General features: G+C 42.0%; 1 protein-coding gene across 5 annotated transcripts in view; it reads left to right on the top strand.

The window, feature by feature from the left end:
- Positions 1–23580, top strand: part of LOC121669146 (CREB binding protein) — a 95575-nt gene that overhangs the window by 59179 nt on the left and 12816 nt on the right. For 2 of the 5 annotated variants that reach the window (XM_042037701.1, XM_042037697.1), the window contains 14 exons: positions 1970–2162; positions 2272–2325; positions 3511–3635; positions 4234–4422; positions 5836–6255; positions 6867–7046; positions 7274–7460; positions 11282–11400; positions 11535–11774; positions 12252–12340; positions 17270–17350; positions 18062–18118; positions 19361–19438; positions 19925–19992. In XM_042037701.1, the coding sequence (XP_041893635.1) occupies positions 1970–2162; positions 2272–2325; positions 3511–3635; positions 4234–4422; positions 5836–6255; positions 6867–7046; positions 7274–7460; positions 11282–11400; positions 11535–11774; positions 12252–12340; positions 17270–17350; positions 18062–18118; positions 19361–19438; positions 19925–19992 (2080 nt within the window). The remainder of the gene's footprint in view (positions 1–1969; positions 2163–2271; positions 2326–3510; positions 3636–4233; positions 4423–5835; positions 6256–6866; positions 7047–7273; positions 7461–11281; positions 11401–11534; positions 11775–12251; positions 12341–17269; positions 17351–18061; positions 18119–19360; positions 19439–19924; positions 19993–23580) is intronic. The other 3 variants (XM_042037700.1, XM_042037698.1, XM_042037702.1) reach the window with 3 other exon arrangements.

Raw genomic sequence — 23580 nt, 5'->3', positions numbered from 1 at the left:
CTATCCTAAAGGAACCACTCCCTGAAGTTTTTCATTGGGAAAAGATAACATTATTCATGGCAGTAGTAACAGCCAGTGAGATCCTACCCGATGAGAAACTTGAGATCCTTTCTTAAGCAAGGGAGGAGTATCTAAAGAGAGTAGTTAGTGGCATTTCAGGTGATAATCAGATGATCCAGTCAGACACTTCTGCCCCTCTCAGCCCATCTCCCAGAAGAGCTTGGGGTGGAAAGGGAGCTTTTATTTCCTAGAGGTAAATAGGCAATGGCCATACTTACAGTGCTGCTGCTGTCAGTGTTGGTCAGTGACCATGTTGTATCCTCCTTGTAGCTACCAAGAGGTTATTTACAAGGAAGACTTGGGTGTGCTCACACTTGGTTACCCTGGCAGCTTTAGAGACCAGTTTTAAATAGAAGGTGGATTTCGTGGTCACACCTGGGTGTCTAAATACCTTCTCAGGAAGGAATAGTATAGTAAAACTCCTGACTGTAAAATTAAATGCCTTCTGACAGACAAACACCCAGAAGTATCTTCTCCTCACCCCTCAAAACAGCTGTCAGAGCCTCATGGCCAGAAGCTTCCATTATTGGAATTCATCTAATGTATTTGGCTCCAAGCAGCAAACTTGGAAGAAGGGAGTAGTAATTCAGAATGTGTTAACAATGCCATGAGGAATTACATCTTTCTTTTTGAGGAGCTTCCGTTCTACTTTGACACTGAAAAACATATCAGTAAGAGGCACTGTAAGGAGCTTAATGCTGTTCTAGCAGTGTGTGCTCCTTGTGAACACAGCCTTTTCAGGAGTGGGAAAGCAGCACGATATCAAATTTACAAATAGGAAGTTATGACTGAAGTGGCTTGAGCAGCAGAAGGGGAGGGGCTGTAAGGCTTTTAAACTGGACAGCAGAAAGTGTCTGCACTGATTTTTGAGAAACTCTGAGAAGTGACCTAGAAAACAAAGTTTTATATTGCATGACTGGACTTCCTTAACAAGGCTGCTGAGGAACACCTGTCTCATATTAAGTTTTCTGAAATTAATTCAATCCTGCTGTAATAACAAATTCTGGTTTCGATGAAAATTGAATAAAAACAAAATGATTGTGGGCAAGCATCACTCAACCTGTGCTCTGTGTAACCCTGGGTTCTAAGAGCATGGTGACCCCACAAAAGAAATGTAGACTTGAGGGTTTGTGGGAGTTTTTTTGCCTTTAACAGGTGCATAATCTCATGCACTTGGCAGATGTGTGTCCAGCAATTCCTGACAAGCAAAATTGTCTACATGGTGTGCACTGTGACTGTCTTATTGAATCTGTTGTCAGTGTGGGTTGAGTAAAATGGATTTTTCATCTTGTACAGATGTAGTGTTTACTTGTCTGTGCCTGTGGACTATTTTTCACTGAATTTTCTCCATTCCTTTGAGGTTTTGTCTGGTTTTGTTTATCCTTTGCCATGATTGTTGATAGACTCTTTAGGAAAAGAGCAGTTCCTTTCTTTATGTAAAAATTGATCTGTCCTTAACATCTGTCTCCTGAAAGTTTATTCAGTGTAACAGTGTGCTGGGAATATCTTTTTCTTTTGTCTGTGGATTAGTGGAAATGTTTATTATGAAAATAACATTCAAAAATCATTAACACTTAGAAACTAAAGCACAGCTTCTTGGGTTTTGCTGAAGCAACAGAGAACCTCCAGCCTTCTCCTTTGTCTGCTAATTTACTCAGAGTAGGTATGAAGGGTAGCCATAAAGCAAGTGCGATTTCTGGAAGCTTTTTTTTCCCCTTTTCTGCATTACAGCAATCTTAAGCCTGTCTTAATTTACCAGGATTCTGAAAATAAATATTTCTTTTTCAATTAGGCAGGTGTATACATTAAAAAACAAAACAAAAGCCCCAACCTAAAACCAGATGATGCTATTCGAGTAGACTGAATGAGTTTTGCTGCTGATGATTACTCTTTTTTCCCCCCCTTTTAGGATGAATACTATCATTTATTAGCAGAGAAAATCTATAAGATACAAAAGGAGCTGGAAGAGAAGCGGAGGTCTCGTCTCCATAAACAAGGGATGTTGGGGAACCAACCAGCCTTACAGACCCCCGGGCCCCAGCCCCCAGGGATTCCCCAGGTGGCTGCTGCCATGGGCCAGGCACAGCCCGTCAGGCCACCCAGTAAGTGCTGCTGGAGCTGCCTCTGCTTCTCAGGAATCTTTGGACTCAAGCTAATCCTGAGGTTGTGTTTAAAATTGGTTTTGCTGACTATTCTTGTGTTGTGTTGCAGATGGGCCTATGTCCATGCCAACCGTGCCTATCAGTCGTATGCAGGTTTCTCAAGGTATCTGTTTTCCTCTCTAAATGCAATTTGTGGGCTCAAAATAATTGTTGGGGGGAAAAGTTGATCTTATGTTGGGGTTTTTTGGTGTTGGGATGGAGGAACTACTGGGTCTGCCCTTTTTCACCATCATTCTTTGTCATTGCTCTGTGTGTCAGTGCAGTGTTAACAATAAGTATCCAGCACTTTGCTGGGGATTGGGAATTAATTCAGTGCTTCCAAAGAGAGGACAGCTCAAGCAAGAATGCTGTGGATATTCTCTTTTAAAACACTGTAAAGGGGGAAGGATGTTGGCATGTTTTCATCAGTTAATTAGCCAAAAATACACCTGTAGCTGGAAACACAGCACATTAGTCCTAAAATCTGTGTAACTAATGATACCCTTTCTTGGTTTCTGATGGAAAGTGCATCTAAAAAAGCCTTGGAGCTTGTTCACAGCACATGTCATTACTCACTGAGGCTGCTGTGAGCTCATGGGTGGTTTTTTTCCAAAAGATATAAACCCATGACTTTTAGGTGCTTCAACTTCCTTCAAAAAAGTGTCCTCAGCTATTTTATTTCTTGCTTCAGAGTTAGTATGAAGTCACAACTTGTGTTGAAATGTCCTTGGGAAGTTAAATCCTTGAAAAATTCATTTGAATAGGATAACAAGTTGATAGCAAGTATAGTTCCATAATTACAGCTTTAGACAAGTTTTTTGGAGGAATTAAATGTTTTGTATAAAAAGCACAGCCCCCTGTTTCCAGCTTTTGTCCTGATTTGAGGCTTGGAGTTGCCTTCATACCTACAATATGTATTTTTATCATATTTACTTCAACCATTTCAGTGAGCCCTGAATAAGACATTGCTGTTTCAAAGCAAATGCCTGATTTTAAGAAACCATCCTAAGGTATTATTTATAAATAGCATCCTGTCTCTGCAGATCATCCAACATCCTCTGCAGATCACCTACTCTTCATCTTTTGCATTTAATGTTTTTTTTAGACACCAAAAATTGTATTTCACCCTGACTAGTATTGTTCTAAATACTTCTTGCATCCTGATTTGTCTGTTAAGTCAAGTAACTAAAAGATAAAGCGTAGGGCGGTCGAATTTCAGTCATAATAACTGTTAATTTTATAGTAGAATATAGATCCATAAATTCTGCTGACTTGTTCCTAATGACTTGTTTTGGGGGTGCATTTGCAGGAATGAATCAGTTTAACCCCATGTCCATAGGGAATGTACAGATGCCCCAAGCACCGCTGGGACCGCGGGCGGCGTCTCCGATGAACCACCCGGTGCAGATGAACAACATGGGCGCCGTGCCCGCGGTTCGTACCCCCCTCAGCACCCTGCTCAGCGCAGCCTCAGCCCACCCCACACCTCATCTCCTCTGAAAAGGCCAAGTCACAGAGCACTGCTGCAAACTGTGGGATAATTTCATGGAAACGCAGCGAGTCTGACAGGCTTTTAGTGAGGAGTTTGTTTTCAACATTTACGTGTTCTAAAAACACCAGGCAGACCTTTAGAGGGGCACGTGCCACAGGTGCAGTAATCCCAAGCAGTCTGTGGAAGAGCATCTATTGTCTTTGCAGTACATAAACCTTCTTTGTTCCTACATGAAAACATGTTTTTATTCTTTAGAAAAACAGAAATATTTTTAGTTTCCCTGGATTCTTTCTGTCACCCCAGAGAATAAAACAGAGTTAACACTCTGAATATTACCTGTTTAAAAATAACTGCCTCCTGAATGCTGTGGAACAAATGCTGAACTTATAGGCATATGTCCCCTTCCAGTTAGTGTAATTGAGCCAGTTTTCCTTTTATTTTTTTTGTCCTATCTTTTGGTTGATTTCAGTGAGGGTATTTTCCTTTGTCCTGCTCTGTAATCCTAAATGGTAATTAGTTAATCTGGGCGTTAATTTTCAGATGGCAATGTCTCCTTCCCGAATGCCTCAGCCACAGAACATGATGGGAGCTCATTCCAACAACATGATGGGTCAGGCTCCTACCCAGAACCAATTCCTGCCCCAAAACCAGTTCCCAGCATCCACTGGAGCCATGAATGTGAACAGTGTGGGCATGGGTCAGTCAACAGCCCAGGCTGGGGTGGCACAGGTGAGATGGGTTCTCTAAGATTTATTTGCTCTTAATTATTTTGCTCTGATTTGTTTACCTTACTTATATTTGTTTATTTGTATTTCTATACCCATTGTTTGATGTAGTCACCCCAACTTTGGGGGATCCTGGGTTACATCTGCCTTCTTCAGAAGCTCTTACATAACATATAGACATCTGTTAATGGGGGCGCAACGCCCTGCAATTCCTGATTTAAATTCCTTAAAAATTCATGCTGATGAGATTCTTAGGGGAAATATCAGGAATCAGTTTATGGGATGCCTATGAGCATATGTTTTTGTCTCTGTGTAGCTAACTTTAAATCTAGGATTATATTGAAGTGGTTGGGGAAGATTTCTAAAGATTGTTTTAACTTCTCTGCTTCTGGAGAGAAAATGGTTGGGTTTTTCCTGTAACATTTTTCTGTTACAGTAGTAGTCTATGAAGTAGCAGCTGTGCTTATGATGCCAAAGTATCTGCTTTTCTGGAGGGAAAGGCTTGTCCTTTAACTCAGAGCCCAAGTAATTTAGGCTAGTTAAAACCTCCAGAGTTCTGAGAGTTTACTTAGATCAGGTTATGAAGGGCTCTGTCGAGTCAAGTTTGGAATATGTTCAGGATGGAGTATCTGCAGTTTCATGGGCCCTGGCTCAGTTGTTTGACTGCCTTTGTGGTGAACACTTTTTTCCCAATGCACTTAGTTCCATAAAACTGCCTCTGTACAGGCAATACAGAAGTGTGTTTTAAATTTGAAACCTCATCTGCAGGAAATTAAATGATTTGTATTTCTAAGAGTAACAGTTACATTTGAGGATGGAGTATTCTTTTTTATCACCAGTTATCTGATGTAATCTTCAGTAAAATGTATCACTTCAAGGTTTAAGTACATCTAGAGTACTTTATTGTTGCTGCTCTGAAAAACAAATACCCAGTTTTCTGAAGCATATTGAGCAGTTTAATTAGAATTTAAAAGAAAACAAAAAGACTCTTCTTAAGTCTTGCTCTGTGCAACAGCAGTATTAAGTGTGTTGACCTGCCCTCTGAAGCAGAGCTGCCTCAGAGTCCTGGCCTAAAAATGGGTATTTGCTCAAAACCATTTTGTGTCAAAGCCCGACCTTTGCCCAGCTAATGGCACAATTTAGAGGTTGCCTGTGGGTTTCTGTGTTACTGGGATTGTGAAGATTCCCTCTCTATGCCGGTGGGAATTAATGCAGGACGTGCATGATGTCCTGTGTCTGGGAGAAAGGTCCTTGAGAGCTGATGGCAGCGATGACAGAAATCAGAGCAGTCACTTGCAGTAGCAGCATTTGTGGCTGATCTGCTTACACTGACAGTATCCTGTCAGAGAAGGCTTCAGGGCTGTGACTGAAAGGATCAGTGTGAATCCAGGGTCTGTAAGACTCTCTCTCTTCCTAGCAGGGGCAGGTTCCCAGTGCTGCTCTTCCCAACTCCATGAACATGCTGGGGCCGCAGGGCGGGCAGCTGCCGTGTCCCCCGGTGACCCAGCCACCCCTGCACCAGGCCACACCTCCCGTGTCCACTGCTGCCGGGATGCCACCGATCCAGCACCAAACCCCCACGGGAATGACTCCTCCCCAGCCAGCAGCGCCCACCCAGCCATCGACACCGGTCTCGTCCTCGGGACAAACTCCGACCCCGACGCCGGGTTCTGTTCCCACGGCCACGCAGACCCAGAGCACCCCCACGGGGCAGACTGCGGCCCAGGCCCAGGTGACACCGCAGCCACAGACCCCTGCCCAGCCCCAGTCTGTGCCAACCCCACAGCCAGCCCAGCAGCAGCCAACATCTGTGCAGGCACAGCCACCCGGCACTCCAGTAAGTACCAGCCAGTCCCCTCTGCCTTGTGTCGTGACATCCCACAAGTGTACCTGTGTGTAGCATCATGTCCTGAATGTGTAGAGCCCATAGCTGTCCATAGCAGCTTCTGCTTCAGACCAGAGGGTTGGTTAGAGATGTGTAAAATGTGTGTATTCAGATGTTCTCAGCATTGTGTGAAGGAGGGGGGGTTGAATGGCTGAACTGCTCGAAGTAAAATTGGCAGCAGTGTGCAGAAAGATGAGGTGTAACAGGCGTAATACTCTGTGTGGCCATAATCAGAATCTTTTCTGATCCTGAGATTTGCGTATTTTTTTTCCTTTTAAGTTACAGCCAGGGAAAATGCACATTTCAAGGAATGTACAGTATTTTACTGGGCAGGTGTTTTCTCTGTAAAAGAAGCCTCTTTGGGGCAGAATTCTTCCTTGGCTTCTCCTCTGTAAAGCAGAGTTATTAAATGTGTAATATCAAAACTTGGCTACAGTGACCTGTATCCATGTTCTGCACTGTTGTAGAATATCATCTCATGTCTCTTTTGTGCTGTTCATTTTTAGTAAAGGAAAATATTTCTATATATGCAGTGTCTTTCTTTTGTACTGTTTTTACAACAGCTATCCCAGGCAGCAGCTAGTATTGATAACAGGGTCCCCACCCCTGCCTCAGTTGCTAGTGCTGATACGAATTCCCAGCAACTAGGACCAGATGCACCAATGCTAGAAAGCAAATCAGAAGTTAAAACTGAAGAAACTGAGCCAGAGACTAGTGAGACACAAGTGGAAGCTAAGACTGAGGTAAATGAGATTCTCTACAGCTTAACTGAAAGCAGTGATAGATATAAAAGCACTTAATGATGTGTCTGACTCGGTGAGCTAAGGGGCGAGAGGAGGGTCGTTACTGCAAAGTAACTCCTGAGGAAAGCCATGGATGGAAAGTGCTTCAACAGTCTCAAACTAATATTTTGGTGGCTGAAGTTTGGGTTGCAGATGTAACAGTACCTGTCATTGCGTCCTTTCTTAAGGTGGAGGAGGATTTACAAGGATCTTCACAAATAAAGGAAGAAACAGATGGAACAGAACTGAAACAGGAGCCAATGGAAATTGAAGAAAAGAAGCCTGAAATAAAAGTAGAGGCTAAAGAGGAAGAGGAGAGCGGCACTAATGGAACCACTTCACAATCCACATCACCATCTCAGCCCCGCAAGAAAAGTACGTGTATGAAAACTGAGTTCCCTTGTGTGCTTTGCCTTCACTAACATTTGTTTTCCATGGTCTCAGCTCCTGCTGGGAGGTGTGTTTTGCACTTGTGTTTCCAGCACATGGAGCTCTGGGAGACCAGTACTCTGTCACTTAATTTTGAAAGTAGGATTCCTTTAATGTTGCATGAATCAGGTGAGAAAGGCAAGTCACTGTGCCCTTGATCTCAGCAGTGCCTGCCCAGAAGGACTGAGGCAGTAAGGCAGTGATTGCTGGAGGAATTAAATACATAAATCCCTCCTTGTACATCTTGGTGCTCTTTCAGGAGAGCTCAGGGTAGATAAGAGTGCTTTCAGTTACCAAGGATATCCATTGCTTTTATTTTCCTGTTAAAGAGGCTGGACACACCACCTTTAATCCTGAGTTTTGTCAGTCACTTTTCTGAGAATCAGGCACTTGAACTCTCCTGAACCTGTGTTCCTCCTAGACTGGACTGCTGCAAGAGGCTTAACACTTATTTTAGAGTCCTGGGTTTTCAGGACTTGAAAGTTTTCAGTGTAGTGTTCATTTGCTCAGCAGTCTCTTAAATTGAGCTACAGTATCAGCACAGATTGAGGTGTGACTGCATCTGTACTCAAAGAAGCTTCACAGTATTGCAGGTTATATAAATTATTGGGTGCCTTGTGTTAGTAAGAAATAAATAAGATCATTAAAACAGAAATAAATTTCTTCACTTGCAGTGCAGGCTTTGTGGCTGCAGTTTTGTAGCAGTTTTGAGACCTCTGTCTTTTCTGCTTTATTGAGCTGATGTTTTCTGTGGTTAGTTTTTAGTTTTCAACCAAAGGTAAGCTTTCAACGTGCTGCAAATGTCTAAAAAATCTACATCTCCTTGATGTGCTTTGGGTTGCATTTGGTTACTAACCATAATCTTTTTGTAATAAATCACTATAAAACACATTTCCCTGTAGATTGGTGTTTTCAGCTGGCAGCAGAGCAGGGCACCCAAATGAGAGTGCGCTGCAGAACCAACTGGCAGAGCCTTTTCCAACCCAAGTGTAACACAGGGAGTGGAAAGCTTATTAGCATTTCTGAGCCAGTGATATTCCCAGTGGAAGGAATCACTGCTGCCTGTTAGGAATGTGCTTGCACAGGGAAGGTTCTTGCACAGAGTCAGTTCAGGCTGGGTCACTGCGTATTCCAATTCCTCCTTCAGTGACACAATTTTATCTTGGACGTTTTGTCACCCAGTAACTGTGGAGTTCAAAGCACGTGCAGCGTGGGCAGATACAACCACAGACACAAGTTTAAATGGTGACATTTTCTCACCAAGGAGTTTGTTCAATGTTAATTGAGCATTGGTCTTAAAATGCTGAATAAACCAAGAGGTATTGGAGAGTAATTACTGCCAAGTGTGCTGAAGGGATAGGTGATATTTTAAAACTACTGAAGAGACTTATCAGGAGTTTTGCATGGGTTGTAAAAATATTGGGAATTCTTCCTTCTTCCCATGCAGGCAGATTCCTGGGGGGCATCCCACAGTAAGCTGGGACATAGCAGGCACTGAGGGGAGGTGCCATGGACTGTGTGCTATAATGCAGCAAGTCAGAGCCTTATTTTGCCTTTTTTTGCAAATCCAGTGTGAGCAAGAAAGGGAGGTGCTGGTTCCTTGCCTCTTCCCTTGCAGTCTCAAAAACCCCACTGTAATACTCATTTGGGCAGCTCCTCTCTCCTTGTAGCTGGCAGCCTTAGTTCGACCTTGAAGATGAGTTTTACAGGTTTCTTCACTTCTTTGTAAGATATAATGGAAGACTTGCAAGAGCTTGGGTTTGAGGTGTATTCGTGTGTATTGTCCTTGGAATTTTGAAAATGTCTTATCTTCCTTTATGAATTTTCTCCTTAGTAATCATAAGCAGACTTGCCTCGGTTTGAAAAAAGCAAAAAAACTAAAAAGGTAGCATTGTACTCTTCTTTGGTAGATTATACGTCATCATGAGTCAGGCAAAGATCCCATTTTCTTTTTACCGCCCACACATCCAAGACAAAATGGGATAACTGGATGCCAGCTCCTTACAAAGGTCTTCGAGCTACTGGAGGAGAACTGAGAGCATTTAATTTTGGAAAAAGGAGAGAGGGAAAAACAAAACTTCCTTGTAAAATCCATGTACAGGGAGATGCTATGATCAAATGTGCTGTTATTAGTCATAGTCCTTAGAGGCAGAGCAGCTGAAGATGAAGGCAACTTTTCTTTATGTTTTTAGTTGAAGTAATAAATTGAAATAACAACTGGATTTTCATTCTGATTCTTTTTCAAACTTCAAAATGAAAGTGGGTTATAAACTTTATCAGTAAAGATAATCAGGCTTTAAGGAACTTGGCAAAAGTCACACTAAATCTCTGTAGTTTGAGTTTAAAATAAGATTGGATTTATTTTGAAAGATACTGTAGCTTAGTCGTATATTATTATAGGAGAAAATTCTAAAAGCAATGTCAAGCAGGTAGCCAGAATAGATTATTAAAAGGTACTTTTTGACCTTTACATTTCATTAAATTAAATAATTCAGATTATCACATATGAACTATCTGAATCAGAGCAGTAGAGAATACTGTTCCTCATTAATGGAATTTAATATTTATTTCTGTTCTTGAGAATTCCATAATATAATGTATAAGAGTTGTTTATAAAACTTTGGGAGCCCATAGTAGGGAAAAGTGCCTGCATTTATGGTATTGATAAACATGGAAGAGAATTGCCATTTTGTTGGGACTGACATTGTGGCAACAGCTGAAATGATCATACAGCCAATGGAGTAGTGTCAGTTTAATTTCTTGTCTTGCCTTTTTTTGTGTGTGTACTCTTTAAAATCATAGATTTTTAACTAGATGTCCCAAAAAGCAATTTATATCATACCAAAATACCATTTGAGTGGGAAAAGCAATGATCAGCCTCAAAGGGGTCACTGAGCCCTGTTGATTCAAGTGCTTTTAGCAGAATTAATTGCTCCAGTTTATTAGTATCATTCTCATTTCATCCAGGTAGATAAATATTAGATGCCATCCTGCTTTCCTTAGTTGTCTTTTTTTCTCATTGATAGGCATTCTTCCCTATTTAAAGACACTGTTCCTAAGGAAATAAATGTAATTGCACTGCTGAGATGTTCAAAGAACTCTCCACATTATCATTATTTTTCAGAAAATGTATTGCCTTTTTTTGTCCTTGTCATCCACTCCTGAAAGAATCATGGCTGTTGCCATGCCACTGTTGCCAAGTGGTGGCATAGAAATCTGGAAGTATTAACACTTTCAAAATCAATTAACGATCCATCAGACCAGGACTGTTTGTACACTGTGACCAGGAAAATTCCTGTGCCAGCTCTCAGGACATCTGGTCACTCTCTGTAGAGCTGGCTCTTCATCCCTGTCCACTGCAGTTGGTTTTGCTGGAAGAATCTTGGCTTGGAAATAGCAAACAAGGTTAGAAGGGAGGGAGGGAAAGTTACGCTCAGTCTCTCCTTTGAGGAGAAAAGGTTCATTCATGTTGAAACAATTGATTTAATGTGATTCTGTGTAAGTTTTGAGGGGGTTTTCAACGCTCTAGAATATGTATCATTATGGACTAGAGTTGTTCCCATCTCCCTATTTTGGGAATATCACCTGCTGTGATCTGAGTAAATACGAGGCTGTGTTTGCCTCTTGTAAGTGAGGTTTTGCTTCTGACCAGGAAATCCCTTTGCAGAGTTTTATGCTAGCATAGTTCTTTGGGGGTTTTTTAGGGGAGTCAAGAGATTAGAAAATGTGGAGGGCAATTTTCTAACCTTTCTGACTTCCATTAACAGTTTTCAAGCCCGAGGAGCTGCGCCAGGCTCTCATGCCCACCCTGGAAGCATTGTACCGGCAGGACCCAGAGTCCCTTCCTTTCAGACAGCCTGTGGATCCTCAGCTTTTAGGGATTCCGGTGAGTTGGCATTAAAAAAACCCCTATTAAATACTCTCCTGTTTTATCTTTGCTCACGTAAGCATTCAGCCATTTTTTATTTTGCAACATACTGCAAACCTGTTAAAAATGCAGGGTTTTGTGTGTCTTTGCAGGATTATTTTGACATTGTGAAGAACCCCATGGATCTCTCGACCATCAAACGCAAGCTGGACACAGGGCAGTACCAGGAGCCCTGGCAGTACGTGGATGATGTGTGGCTGATGTTCAACAACGCTTGGCTCTACAACCGCAAGACTTCCCGGGTCTATAAGTTTTGCACTAAACTGGCGGAGGTGTTTGAGCAAGAGATTGATCCCGTCATGCAATCCCTGGGCTACTGCTGCGGCCGCAAGGTGGGTATCCCAGTATCCCAGGGGGGTGTTCTTCCCAGCAGCAGTCATTAGACAAAGCTTCAGCTTTGTGTGTGCTGTTGGTTTTTTTTTAACTAGAAATACTGAATGGAAGGGCTGCTAAAAGTTCGGCTTTATTAGAAACATGTTCAGAGCTAAAAAGGTCGATAGCGTTTCTGCTCTTCTGTTGTTATTGTGGTATTTTTCTCCCTTAGAGGACACCTTCTTTAGTCATGAGGAATTTTAAAATACTTCCCTGGTTTCCCATGTCCATAAAGCAGAGGTCAAAAGGATCAGCTGCTTTTAGAGTTAGTGATTGTCACCAGATTGAGAGGGCTGTGCTGGTACATTCACAATAGCTGGGAAAGTGTGATGACCATGACAGTGTCCTCTGATACCCACAAGCATCAGATTTGCTTAATAGATCCCTGATGAACAAAAGCTCCTGTTGTAAAGCTGCTTTTCTCCCTTGTTTTGCAGTATGAGTTCTCTCCCCAGACCTTGTGCTGCTATGGCAAGCAGCTGTGTACTATTCCCCGGGACGCTGCCTACTACAGTTACCAGAACAGGTAAGTCCTTGAATCCAGGTTTTTTCCCTTATTCAGGAAGTGAGATCTCTTTTGAGTTCTCTGCACATACAGAGGGCGGGGAGGATTTTTAACTTTTGCTTTCCTTTGTCAGCTAAGTCAGGGAGAGGTTCTTTTTTTGTCTTTCCATGCTGTCCTTTTGCAGGTGACTGTTTGTTTTTCTGCTCTGCAGTGTGAGGCACACTGTTCCTTAGTGCTTGCTCTTAGCCAGGCTGCCCCATGCAATGCTTCAGTGCAGGTCAAGTTGTCCATGTTTTCCATGAAAGGAGGAGCAGGGCTTGCTGGAGAGAGAAGGGCAGAACTGCAAAAAGGCACTGGGAAATCCTGCTACCTTCTTCTGGGAAAATTGTGAAAATATGCAGGGTTTTTTTCAAGTCAGTGCCAGAATTTGCCAAGTAAAGGGTACAGTGATTGATTACAAGACTTATGTTTCCCCTTCCTAGTCAGTGCTTAATCCTATTTAAATGAACTTGGAAATAGCGTTAAAAAGTACCCAGAGACTCCATGAGAAGCTGTGAAAATTAAAATTTCTCTTATTTTTAAATTAATATTAGGACTTGGTGTTTCTATTATTATTAAACAATTGTTAAATTAATTTTCCATTTAACACTTAAATCACCAGTGTTATAATCACAAAGCAAACTCAAAACTTGGCTTTAATTTTGATTTCTTAGATGATGTGTGTCTTCCCCCCTGAATAAAATGCACAATACAAATGGGCTGAGACAAAAGCTTTGTTTTAAACAGGGAAAAGGAAGTTATGAATTGCTTTCCAGAGGCTTGGCAGCCTCTAAGCCTTGCCAGCTGTGAAGTCACAGAATCAATTCAGATATCTAACACTTGTATTTCATCTTTTTGGGCCATCCCTTCTCTCCAAACATGCTCTGGAGAGGCTTTCAGCCTGTTGAGCCCCACGCTGGAGCAGCACAATGTGGGGGAGAGGAAAATGTGTCATCCCACCTTGTGTGGGGGGTCTTGGGTGCCCTTTGAGGGGCAGAAAGTATTGACAGGCGGGAATAAATTCATGAGCTCTCATAAAAGGTTTTATACAGCCACTGTGGACTCTGAAAAGTCAGGCTGAAGAGAAAGCAATTAAAATGTATTTAAAGACACAGTTCAGTACTGGCATTGGGGAAAAATAACCCTTAAATACCATCACTGTTGATAAAATTTAAAATACTTTTCACATTCCACATCCATGTTATGCATTCTGTATTTGGGAAAAATAGTAACTTCAAATTTAATTGAAGAAGGGCTCATTCTTCTTTCAAAACTGCCTTCTCAATGTAGGTTTGTCTTAAATCATTTGGATTATTTCATGGAAGGCAATGTTGGTCACTAGCAAGAAGTCCAGGGTGGGTGGAGCAGAGGGTTCTTCTGCACTGGGTGCTGTAATATTCCAGTTTCCTGCCCATTATAAACATGAAAGTCCATTTAAGTCATAGATTTCTGCTCATCCAGTTGCCTTGAGAAGGGAGTAGGGGTTTGTGGTTTGGGGCAGGGTTGAGGTTTTCTGTTTCAGGCCCACTGAACGAAGTGTTGAATGGGGCTTTGGATTGGGGCTTTTAAAAAGGTATTTCTAAAGATTAATCACCGTATTGTTAAGTGATAGTCCGTTTTGCATAGAAGGCCCCTGTTCATCAGCTCTAAACCACTCAAATTTCCTGTGACAATGATCTTCAAATCTTAGATGTTCTTAAACAAGTACTAAATAAGTGAAAAACAAATTCCATGCTTCCAGCAGATCTTTAATTGGTCAAAAGTTCTTCAATTTTCTGTGTACAGAACAGGCAAAATCGAATGCACTTAAAGTCCAGTGTATCACATGACTAAATTACAACTAAGAATATTTAGGCACCACTGAATAAATGAACTCAGGCACTACAGTTCAATGATTAAGTTAATTATTTGGTATAGAGCTGTTTAGATTCCATAATAAGGCAGAAATGCAGGTTAAAGTGTTCAGAAAATGTGCTTCGTGTGTGAATATGCGGTTGAGAAAACTGAGTGGTGTTTCATGTCAGCACTGCCATCCAGTTATTAATTTAGAATTGCCTTTGCACTTAATTAGAGTTGGAGATTCACCTGTTAATGCCGAGACTGAGCATTTTCTGGACTTTGATATTGAACCATAATGTTGCTGTTTAATAAACGGGAGTCACCTGAACAGTCTGCATTTGAAAAGCTTTTCATGTTTGATATGTTGCAATAAGTACATTCTTTGGGGTTTCTATGGCTGTTGGAACTAGAATATTGTGTTTTCTCTGGGTTTTGCTGAATACTTGTGGTGACATGGAAAAGGCAAATCTCTGTTCTGAGGGTCCATATCCATAATAAGTTACAGCTATTGCTTCACCTTGGTTATTTTATGGATAAATGTTCATGATCTTTAGGTGATTCATTTTCACTGTACTTCAGTTTTTATTTCCTCATTTTAATATCATGGATTAGATCTTAGAGTGCTTTGAAAGCCCATAAATTATTCTGAAAATGGATCAGAATTAACCTTTTCTGGGACTGTTTAAATGTAGCAAATTATTAATAAGAGCCTTGGCCATGGATTTTTCTGGCTACACTCCTGTATTTGGGTCCTCCTGACTTTCAGTCCTTCCCAATCTGACTCTTAAAATGATGAGCAACTGTGTTAGTAAGGAAAATAATTAGTGATGGGGGGTTTTAATTTAAGAAAAAATTTAAAAAGCACATTATAGGAAAAAAATAAACTGATGATGTGTAAAAGGATATAAAATTCTGAACCTCTTATGTTTGGGTTTTTAAAAAAATTATTAGATACTATGTTATCAGTTTGGGGATGGGGTGTGAGGGGCAAGGGAAGTCAGTGGAAATGAGATGTGCAGTGTCTGTACCCACTCCTGAAACCCTCCTCCCTAATAACCACAATGTATTTATCATCCCCAATGATAACAAATTCATGGAATACATTTGTTTTTCTCCTGGCCTTGCTCTGTTGCATTCTCAGCTCCCAAAGCCTGGTTTTCCTTGGGAGGGCGATGTGTGTAATCCCAGGGGAGCTGCCCTAGGAGCTGGGTGCAGTTTAAGTGGGGGTAGGCTGGCAGTCCTGGCAGTGTCGGTGTGCTTGGATTAACTGGAACAAGCCAGCCCTTCCCCTCCGAGCCGGTGCCACGCACGGGCAGGGCTCGCTGCTGCTGCAGTTCTGGCTCCTGGCTGCCAGAGCAGCTCCTAAAGCCAGGCCCAGCTGGCAGAGCCCCCAGGAGTTTCCAGGCTCCTGAGCTGTGCTGTGGGGACTCAGTGCTGGCTCCAGCCCGGGGAGGGCTCGTGGGGCATCTTCCCTGCCCAGAGCTGGGATGGCCCCGGTGTGTCCCACCAGGAAATTCTGATCCATCCCATTCCATAGGTGCCTGCCAGTGCCTGTTGTTGTCTCCAGGACAGCACAGCCTGGGAGGTCTCTCCGGGATTGCTGTAGTTCAGGTGTCTGAGGGTGTGTGTGAAGGGGCAGAGCTGCCACACTGATCAATCTCCATCCTTGAGTTGTTGGTTCATTGTGACACTGAGTCTCCTTGGTGCCTCTGACACTCCCCATCCCCACAGCTCTGGTGTTTGAGTACTAAACCTGCCTTGTTCTGTGCTGCCATCGCTGCTTCCACTCTCTCACTCTCCATAAAGCTCCTTTATTTTGATGATCCTTTGTGGCCTTCCTGCATTTTACAGCTGTGGCCTCTCTGTTACCTTTGTTCATGTGTGAATTCATATCCTTTCCAAACATTTAGCCTCCTTTTTTGATTTTTTTTTTTTTTTGGTGACTCTGACAACTTTGGTTCCAGTTCATCTGAAATAAACAAAAAAAACCCCAAACAAACAAAAAACCCACCAGCCCCCCCCACCCCAAATCCATGTAACTGATTTTATTTTCTTTTTTCAAATGCAGATTGTATTTTCATAGAGTTGTATTCCAATTTACTCAGCTTGGTTTGGTAAACTACAGAACTGTTTTTGCTGAGTATGAATTGGATTGGCTCTTGGTCTGGTGACCAAAAATTGTACCTAGCCTCATATTCAATTTGTAAAGCTTAATTAATTCCACATCTTTAATGTACCTGATAAATATATTGTATGTATGTACAATATTTCATGTTGTTCACATATATACATATATTGTATTTATATAGATAAATGGCTGGAAACTCTGACCCATAATTGCATTTCTGTTAAATGTTTGTCTGGAGTATGGATTTGGTTTCATTTATATGAAAGAATATTAGCTGAGCCATTGGTCACATTTAATCTTAGAGTCAAATTTTGAATTTAATGTTTTTATAGATTTTTTTTTTTCCCAATATCAAGTGTTTCTGCTTTTGCAGTTTTGACTTGGAATCAGTAAATGCTTTCAGCATATTTCCTAATTACTTAAATCTGTAATAAATGTGTCCTTTAAGCTTGTTGACAGGCTCCTTTTTACCCAAAGGAAACTCAATCAGTTGCAAGCCTGGAATCAAAAAGTATTTTTTTCCCCCTGAGCGATGCAGATCAAATCCAAATTCTTAAATTTGAAGCCTATACAAATGTAGCTCTTGGTGGCTACTCCATGAATCCTCCCCGAATTTGGAATGTGAGGCCCAACACTTGTTACGATGTGTGAAATGAGACCGAATGCTAATCTGTGCTTTGCCTTGGCTTTCTGCTCTGTGTTGTCTTGGTGTTTGCGTCTTACCTCTTACGTCTGTGCTGTTTGTTCCCTCCCCTGTTCTCTAATCCTGCCCTCCCCTCCCTCTGTGCCTCCTCATTGTCCACACTGACCCATCAATCAACCAACAACGTCCCCCCTTCCGTCGTGGTCCTGGTGATCTGCCCTGCCCTGGTTGGTGGCTCCGTGCTTGGGTGGCTGTGTTTGTGCTGGACCAGCTCACCCAAATATGGCCTTCTTGCTGACAGGTATCACTTCTGTGAGAAGTGTTTCACTGAAATCCAGGGGGAGAATGTCACCCTGGGTGATGACCCTTCCCAGCCTCAAACGTAAGTCGCTTCCTTTCCTCGCATCCTGACTTTTGGAATGGGGGTGGGGGAGGGTGTCCTGGTTTGGGAGTAAACCCCAAAACCCTGTGGTGGTATTTGGGGAGAAAATGCCTTATTCCTTCCTAACAGGAGATTTATAGGGACAGGATTAAGAGCTGTTGCTTTGTTGGGTTTGTTACTCTGCCCAGCACAGCTGCCTGTGTCCAGCTGAGCTGCCCATTCCAGGGGGTGGCAGACCCTGGATAATGTGCTTGGAGGGAACCAGTGGAAGCTGTGTCAATAAATGTCACTAATCCATCACCTTTTCTAGTGGAAAACTTCTACCTAATTCTGGTATCTCACCTTTTGAAGTGCAGCTTATGTTTCTAAAACCAAAGGCTTGCCTTTAACCTGGCCAGAAAAATCAGATTTGAGGTACATGAGGTGGTTTGGAAGGTGGCAGCTTTACTGACATTAGCTTCCCTTGTTCTTTATGATTTTAATTTTATGTGTAGACTTGGGTATCTCTTGCTTTTAATTTACACAGAAAATGAAATGGGAAAAATATTTTCTGTAGCTTAAAATAAAATGAACTGAACTGCTTGCTCTGACCAGAAAATAAATACTGAGGTGCTTTCTTCAGACTTGAGATTTGCTGCAATTCAGCAATGCATGATATTGTCTGAGCCTCTGATGTAAGGGTGCTACTGAGTTTTAACTCTTTGTCTCTAGAACCATCTCTAAGGATCAGTTTGAAAAGAAGAAAAACGATACCCTGGATCCAGAGCCGTAAGTACCAGGCTGTTGTTTTTCTTCCCATAATCTCACTGCTTCCACTTGTCCTTGAGCCAGCAGGGCAGAAATGGGGCAGGGAGTAAAGAACTCTTCTCTTCCCCCATCCCTGCCCAAACAGACTGCAGAATCTTGCCCTAAAATTCACGGCACAACATCCAAAGTTGATGTCTGCTTTGATACCCAGAGGAACACAGGAGCTTGTTCCACAGACACTTCCTACTTCTGATATTTGGGTAATTCCAAGGGTGTGCCCTGCCAGGCTCTGCACAGGGCTGGGAATGGCCCTCCCTCCTCCAGAGCCTTTTACCCCGGGCTCTGCGTTCCTGGGGCACTTCTGCATTTTCCTCTAGTGGTTCTAAACCACATTTTTCTCTTCACTGAGTGCTGAGCCCACCCAAAGGCCAAAGCACCATGTGTTACCCTCAGGAGATTCAGGGAAAGCCCAGCTGAACTTCTCCTCAGGAGCACGGGCTTGCTTTCCCTGCAGTGGGATTTTATCATCCTGCTCCATGTCCTCTGGCAGTTTGAGACACAACACATTTTGATTCCTCTGCTTGTCTTGGCAAATACTAAATAGAGCTCCTCCCCAGGCCTGGAAGGGTGGACTGAGACAGACCCCAGTGCATTTGGCTTCTCAACCTGTGTTGCACTCTGGACTGGGAAAACCTCTAACAGTTTTCCCATCCAAAAAAAGAATTCTGACATACTATTTTGACCAGAAAACAAAAGATAAAAACAAGACTACAGCAGAGTCATGCAGGCAAAGACAAGTTAATACATGTTTTTTTGGCAGGGTGGTTCATGAATGACTAGTCCTTACATTTACAGTAAGTTCAGCAGCCATTTATTCAGCTTGTGGTTGTTGCAGTAATTCAAAATTAAATCTGTGGAGGTATTGTTGAGGATCCTGTGAAGCTGGGAAAATTCAAGACTCTGCTTAGAAAAGGATAGAAAAGATTCAGAAAAAGTTGTGCATGACAGCCCATTTCAGATTTTTAAACCAGCACATTTTGCAATTTATATATACGTGTAGATGTACAGATATAACTTGCACGTGGATTGATAGATGTACATCTGAATCTATTCTGAGTATTTTTTTTAACTTAGACATAAATTGGGCTGGTGAAGTTGATTCAGTTCTTAGCAGAGGATTGGCAAGTCCTCCTTTCATGCTGAATTCTGGAAAATTACTTACCTAACACCAAAAGTGATTTGCTGCTGGTTTTTTCTCCTCAGGTTTGTTGACTGCAAAGAATGTGGTCGGAAGATGCACCAGATTTGTGTGTTACATTATGATATTATTTGGCCTTCAGGGTAAGAGATGTTTGTTAGTTTTTTACCCCTTGTGTAATGACACTGATGTAGTTTATGTAATTAAAGATTTTCTGCCTTTGTTCTTTAATATGTGGCCACAGCCTTTTAAAGAACTGGGTACAAAGGGACAAAGCATTTCTAAATAAAATCCTTTTTTTGGCATTTGGGGTCTTATTTCAGTATATTCAGATGAAAATGTGTGTATTCATCCACACAGATTTGTGTGATTTCTTTCTAACTCTCAAGGGCAGCTGGCTGGAGGGGAGTTTGTGTGCACAGAGCACAAATGCAGGTGTAACTGCTTGGCAGAGTTAAACCAGCTCATAAAGGCTTTCAATCCCTCAAAAATTGAGTGATATAAGCTGTTCAAAGCCAGAGAAAAATATATTGTACTCTGACATTTAAATTACATGTTCAAGCATTGGGTTTAAGCTCACCAATAATGGGTTTATGCTAAATTTTTGGCTTTTTTTTTTTCCTCAATAGGTTTGTCTGTGATAATTGTCTGAAGAAAACTGGTAGAACACGCAAAGAAAACAAATTCAGTGCTAAAAGTGAGTTTGGTATTTCTGTTTTTATCTTCAACATTCATCTCCTCCCTGCCACCCCTAATGGGTTTTTGATTGAGACTTTGTGTTGTTATGACAGAGCACAGGAACATTTGCAAAATGGGGAGCAGCATAGCCTGAAGCTGTCGAATTTTAATCAACATTTTAAAGCCCTGCTGTATGTGTTTGTGGTCAGTCTTGTTGCTGCTTGAGGTGTTTGATGTCTTTGTCCTTATTCTTCTAGGGTTAAAAAGCAAAAACAGGGACAAATAGAACAGAAGGAGCACAGGGCTGTGTGTGCTTTCCTGGCTACATTTAGCCAGGTTTCCATGTAGTGTTGGAACTGTAGTAAAACGATTGTCACCTCTGTGCCCTCCCAATAACCTGTAGTAATGAATTGTGCTGCAGTTCAGGTGCTGCTGCCAAGCACCAAAGCCTTGGAAGAGCTTTTCTTGCCTCCAGAACAGGTGGTGGGGTAAGAACTGAGTAACTCATTCCACTGGGTGCTCTTGGCAGTAACCATTGCCATAGTCTTGTAGAAATGGGCGCTAAAGAGGGGCTCAGGAGATGCCAGGTCAGGTTGTGTCAGTCTCCATAGTCCTTACACAGGGCTCTGTGCAGGCATTTGACATCAGGGAACATAACTGGGACATTTTTATTCATGGAGGTTTGGTGGGGGAAGAGAATGCAGAGTCAGTGCAGAGAGCAGAAAAATGAAGTGAGTGTAGACACCAAGAGGGTGATCCAGGCACTTGAACAAGCAGAACTTGCAGGGTCACTTCATTCCTCCCTTGTGCTTCCTCAATCCTTAGAAGTTCTGGGCATTACTGGGTGATGTTGTGCCTGCACAAGCCTGAATCTTCCAAACTGGGATAAAGGCAAGATTTTACATTAAAAATATGATTTCTTGATAACCTCATGTGTGGTTGATTGTGTAACAAGAGATGTGAAAGGGGTAATTTGCAGGTGATGATGTTGTGCGAGGCATGGTGGGTTCCAGTAATCAGAGCAGCCTCTGGAGGAACCTGATGCACTCAAGAGAGTTTTGTTAAAGTGGCCTAAATTAGTCTCATTAAAGACAGATTAAAATTGGCAGAGAACATTAATAAAATGATGAAATCCAACTGTAGTTTTAGAAACCCATTTTGAGTGGATGTTTCTTCTGTTGTGTGCTGACTTTACAGTGGGTATTGATGTAAATTTCCTTAAAACAAGTGTGCGGTTCCCCGGATACCCGCAGTTGTTCTGTGACAGTGGTAAAAGTTTGAGTAAACAGCCATTTAGTCCAAGGTAACCATTCTGTTCTGGACAGGGAAATAATGGTGCTTTTTTTCCTTTCTTCCTTCTCCCTCTCCTTTCCCTGCTGTTTGGCTGTCCTGTCTTTCTCCCACGAGGATCTGAGTCCTGATGCCAGCTGTAATCCACTGGTGGGCTCGGCTCTGGAGATCAGCTTTCTTTAACAGTGCTCTGGTGGGAATGCAAGAGCAGGGAAGGGAAAGGAAAGTCTGTTCTTGTCATCAAAACCTTGGTCTTGCTGCTGACCTGAAAACAAACCTCAGCAGTGAAAGTTTGAAACATTAACATGTTCCCTCTTCTTAAAAAAAAAAAAACATTTACTGCCCAAGTTACCATCAATAATTCTCCATTCTTTCAAGCATGATGGCACAATTGCTGATAACAAAGACAAGCACATCCCTCAGCTCTTATGGAACATCCATATTTCTAATGTGTAGTGAGTAAAATTGGTTATCTTAACTGACAGCCTGCCAAATAGAACCAGGGTGCAGCTGGGTTCTGCTGTGAAACCCTGAACTTTTGAAGTATTTATTTTGCTAAGAAAATCTACAAATATGACCTCACCAGTAGCCAATGCAGAGAGGTTCAAAGACAAAAGATATCCTGACAAATAAGTCACCCAAAGTAGCTTCCTGACAAGAAGTCACAGTAGGCCTAGAGTTGGAGTTTCTTCCTCTCTGTCCAATTACTCATCCACTAACAAAGCTCTGGCCATTGCTGCTGTCACAGACCTGTGCTGGAGGTTTCTTCTCAGCAGTTTGGATGCCTTTTTTCAGGTTTGCACTGCAGTTTCCACTGAACTTTGAGCTTTAATAAAAGGTGCATATATGAGAACTGTTCAAGAACCAAAATCCAACTGATTTCTAAAACAACTTTCACATTCTAATAGATCAAAATATGCAACTTTTAGATCCTTTCCTTACAGTACATGTAATTTTAATGCTGCCTGTTTCTTTTATCTCCTTATCTGGTCTTTTTGGATTTGTTGGTTTTCAAGCTTTAATGCATTGCAGCATAAGGAAGGAAGCAGATATCCCTTGGTTGCTTAGCATTGGGAAGATGACAAGATGAAAACACAACAAGACAGTGGAGTTAACTCCAATGGCTTTCTAAAAATGTTCCCACTCATCAGCTGAAATGGAGCCCTTTCTTCTTTTTCTGTTTGTCTTCAGAGAAATCAACAGAACAAAACAATTCCCTCAAAGTATTTGTGAATTTCCTTTAAAATCATCCCACTTCTGTTACATATGGAAAGGCCAATAGAGTGTGTTGGAATGGGAAATCCTGGGAAAGGCTCAGTGTGTTGGAATTGGTAAAGGATATGGTGTTTTTACTTCAACCTGCCTTTAAATTTAATTTTTAAATTCAAATTATTAATTATTCCCAGGTAAATGATATTTAGACTCTGTTGGGCTGGTTATAACCACAGAATCTCACTGGACAAGGGGACAAGCTAAAAGGTGTAAATCAAGATTGCTGCCTTTGGCAATTTCTGTAAACTGATTGTAATCAAACTGCCAGAGGGCAGGGATGGATGGGATATTGGGAAGGAATTGTTCCCTGGGAGGGTGGGCAGGCCCTGGCACAGGGTGCCCAGAGCAGCTGGGGCTGCCCCTGGATCCCTGGCAGTGTCCAAGGCCAGGTTGGAAGGGGCTTGGAGCAGCCTGGGATAGTGGAAGGTGTCCTGCCCATGGCAGGGGTGGCACTGGATGGGCTTTAAGGTCCCTTCCAACCAAAACCATTCCCTGATTCTATAAAATGAAATTTTAAGTGCATAAATCCCTTAGAAAGTAAGATGGTCCTTTGAGTATATGTGAGTTTTTTCCCCAGTGTTGGAGCCTGAAGTAATTTTTAGCACAGATATTTCACTGCAGAATTCTGTGTGCAGGCTCAGGAGTCGGGGAAGAACCAAGGACCTTGTGTCAGGAGTCAAATATCAACTGAAAAATGAAGTAACAGAGAACAGAAAATTAAATGCATTTTATTAAAATGAGGATCTGTAGATTACACCATCACTTTGGAAAAGATAGCAGATTGGCCATAAAGTGAAGTAGAAATATGAGTGGTAAAATAACTACAGCAGGATAAAAGAAATAGTCATAAATCTTCAAGTCACAACAGTGGGGTCCTTCTGGTTTCTTCATTTAACTCAAAATCATCATGATTTCTGTAATTTGGTGTGGATTTATTTGAAAACCATCACATCCTGTAAGACCACAAACCCAGCCCTCCCCACAAAAGTCAATTGTGAATGTAAAGATGGAGTGAGGGCATCTGGACAATCTGTGGAGTTGAACT

Source organism: Corvus kubaryi, unplaced genomic scaffold (genome assembly GCF_017639235.1).
Source record: "Corvus kubaryi isolate FWS band 111438036 unplaced genomic scaffold, C.kubaryi_AGA036_p1.0 37387, whole genome shotgun sequence".
In the NCBI taxonomy this organism is placed as follows: Eukaryota; Metazoa; Chordata; class Aves; order Passeriformes; family Corvidae; genus Corvus; species Corvus kubaryi.
This window is presented reverse-complemented; position numbering and strand designations above follow the sequence as displayed.